Here is a 2,265-nt window from a genome sequence, read left to right on the forward strand (position 1 = left end):
GAAAACTTTGTAATTGTTAATTTTTTGTCTCCTCCAATGACAACTTCGTAATTCCACAACTATGGAAAAACTATTGATATAGTTTTGGTTGATGCTCAACTCAAAAGTTTATACTTAGATCAACACGATGTTTGGTGGATGAGAACTCAAATAATATAAAACTGTTTTAGGAAAACTGAAATTGTGAGAGAATTGATTTGTACTTTCATTGATAATAAAGGCCTCTTTATATAGAGGATTTCTTACCAGCAAGAATATGCTTGCTCCTCCAAATCATACAAAGAATGAGTTAATTTCCTTGTTCAATTTCTTCATCTGGGAAATTTGGAAAGCTAGGTGTGCATTTGTATTTAACCACACCCCTCCCTCTCCTTGTGATATCATACATACTGCCACAAGACATTGGATGGAATTTCAGATTGCAAAACGTTCAGCCAAGAAACAAGTAACCTTCTTATCCGACACTTTGAATCATTCTTGGTGTCCTCCCACTGAACCCCTGATCAAAGTCAATGTCGATGGTGCCTGGGATAAGAATACCACCTCCTCCGGATCAGGTGTGATTATTAGAGATGCAAGGGGTAAATTCATAGCTGGTTCCTCTAGATCTTATATTGCAGGATCTATTATTGAAGCTGAAGCCATAGCTCTTGTGGATGGTTTGAAGTTGGTCAAGCAATTGAACCTAGACAACATTGTTATGGAAAGTGATTCACATGAGCTAATTTCAGCTTTGGGAAATCACATAGAGAAAGGTAATTGGAGAATCTACCCTTTTCTCATTGAGTTTCATCGCATCCGTCATCTTCTTAGCAATGTCTCTTGGAATTGTAACCTCCCGTGAAGCTAACCGTGTTGCCGATGTAGCTGCAAAGCTAGCCAAATCGAGGTTGTGCACAGAAGTGTGGGTTAATATACCCCCAACCTCTCTTGTCTCTGTTTTAACTAATGATGGGGTTCCTTGTCCTCACTAAGTATTCATTATTTCGTTGTTGTAGTTTTGCCTGGTATTCCTACTAGATGTTTCAGTTGTATTTGGTTTATGTACTTGTTTGTGCCTTCTCCCTTTCGGGTTTTCAATTGAAGCATTTTCAGACCAAAAAAAAAAAAATCATACAATGATTGAAATATCTCCATAGATATCGGTAACACTAACCCTATTACAACTCAGATAAGTAATCAAAGTTTGGGCCAGACACACAAACTAGGTGTCCTTAAACACTCCCCCTTGTGTCTCCCAAACCTTTTGATCCTCTCGTTGCCTCGTCAAAAACCTTGCTGAGTAACAAAAACCTAGTGGGACGTACAAAAATAACCTCGGTCGAAGGAGAAAAAGAGTACAACACACCCTTCATGTTTCGAGACCGAGGTTATTTTTGTACGTCCCACTAGGTTATTTTTGCATCTCCCCTTGATGACTATCATGACCAGTTCAGATAATTTCTGCAAACGATGCTACCAACATGTTTCTTGAAAATAGATTTAGGCAATGACTTAGTAAACAAGTATGCCATATTGTGCTCAGATCGAACCTTGTTTACTTTAATTGATCTTGAGGAGAGTCTGTCGTTGCTGATGATGCTTGATGTTGTTGCCTTTGATGTAGCCTTGCTTCATTTGTTCAAACCAAGTATCATTATCCTCATAAATGCTCGTAGGCTCATCGGTGGTAGACTTCAAACCACAATTATTTCTTTTCTTTTAAAGGAAAAAAATGTAATTGTTAATTGTCAATTGATAATCAAACATTAATTGGTTAAGGGCTAAACAAGTTACCAAATTTTGAATATTTTGGACAATTAGATATATAGTAATGGTCCAAAATATTTAACAAAATAGGATAGAGATATAAATATTGGCACCTTATAATTTGTAGCTCCACAATCTTTTTTTTGTTCCTTCCGATCTGATAGCTCCACAGTTTACATCTATATTTTCTTGTTCATGTCATTCTTGGAAATTAATTTTTTGTTTTCAGTTAGCGCTATACGGTAGTCAACTAGAAAGTTTGATATATATCCAACAGTTCTGTTGATTGAAGGTTGACCATCATAATCGATCATTCAACGTACTACAGTTTTAATTATTTCAATTGGCGCTTTGTGGTGTTCAAAGAAGTTTGACATACATTTATTATTCTGTCTATTGAACCACTGTTGGCATGTCTAGCCTTCAGCGCGCTATAATAAAAGGTTTGCAGTCTCCCTTTCATTTTTGTTTTCCATTGTTGGCATCTAATGCCTTGGACATGTCACCTTTTTGGAG

General features: G+C 36.7%; 1 protein-coding gene across 1 annotated transcript; it reads left to right on the forward strand.

The window, feature by feature from the left end:
* Nucleotides 1-406: 406 nt before the first annotated feature.
* LOC112171090 lies at nucleotides 407-974 on the forward strand. Its single transcript, XM_024308325.1, has 2 exons — nucleotides 407-755; nucleotides 814-974. The coding sequence occupies exons 1-2, from the start codon at nucleotides 407-409 to the stop codon at nucleotides 972-974; spliced, it is 510 nt and encodes a 169-aa protein (XP_024164093.1).
* The last annotated feature ends 1,291 nt before the right edge of the window (nucleotides 975-2,265 follow it).

Source organism: Rosa chinensis, chromosome 6, assembly GCF_002994745.2.
Source record: "Rosa chinensis cultivar Old Blush chromosome 6, RchiOBHm-V2, whole genome shotgun sequence".
Classification (NCBI taxonomy): domain Eukaryota; kingdom Viridiplantae; phylum Streptophyta; class Magnoliopsida; order Rosales; family Rosaceae; genus Rosa; species Rosa chinensis.

Bases quoted from the DNA above. Each gene is read 5' to 3' on its own strand.
- LOC112171090 (XM_024308325.1), top strand. From the start codon at position 407: ATGGAATTTCAGATTGCAAAACGTTCAGCCAAGAAACAAGTAACCTTC. The intron at 756-813 runs GTAATTGGAGAA...TCATCTTCTTAG, and splicing joins GGGAAATCACATAGAGAAAG to CAATGTCTCTTGGAATTGTA.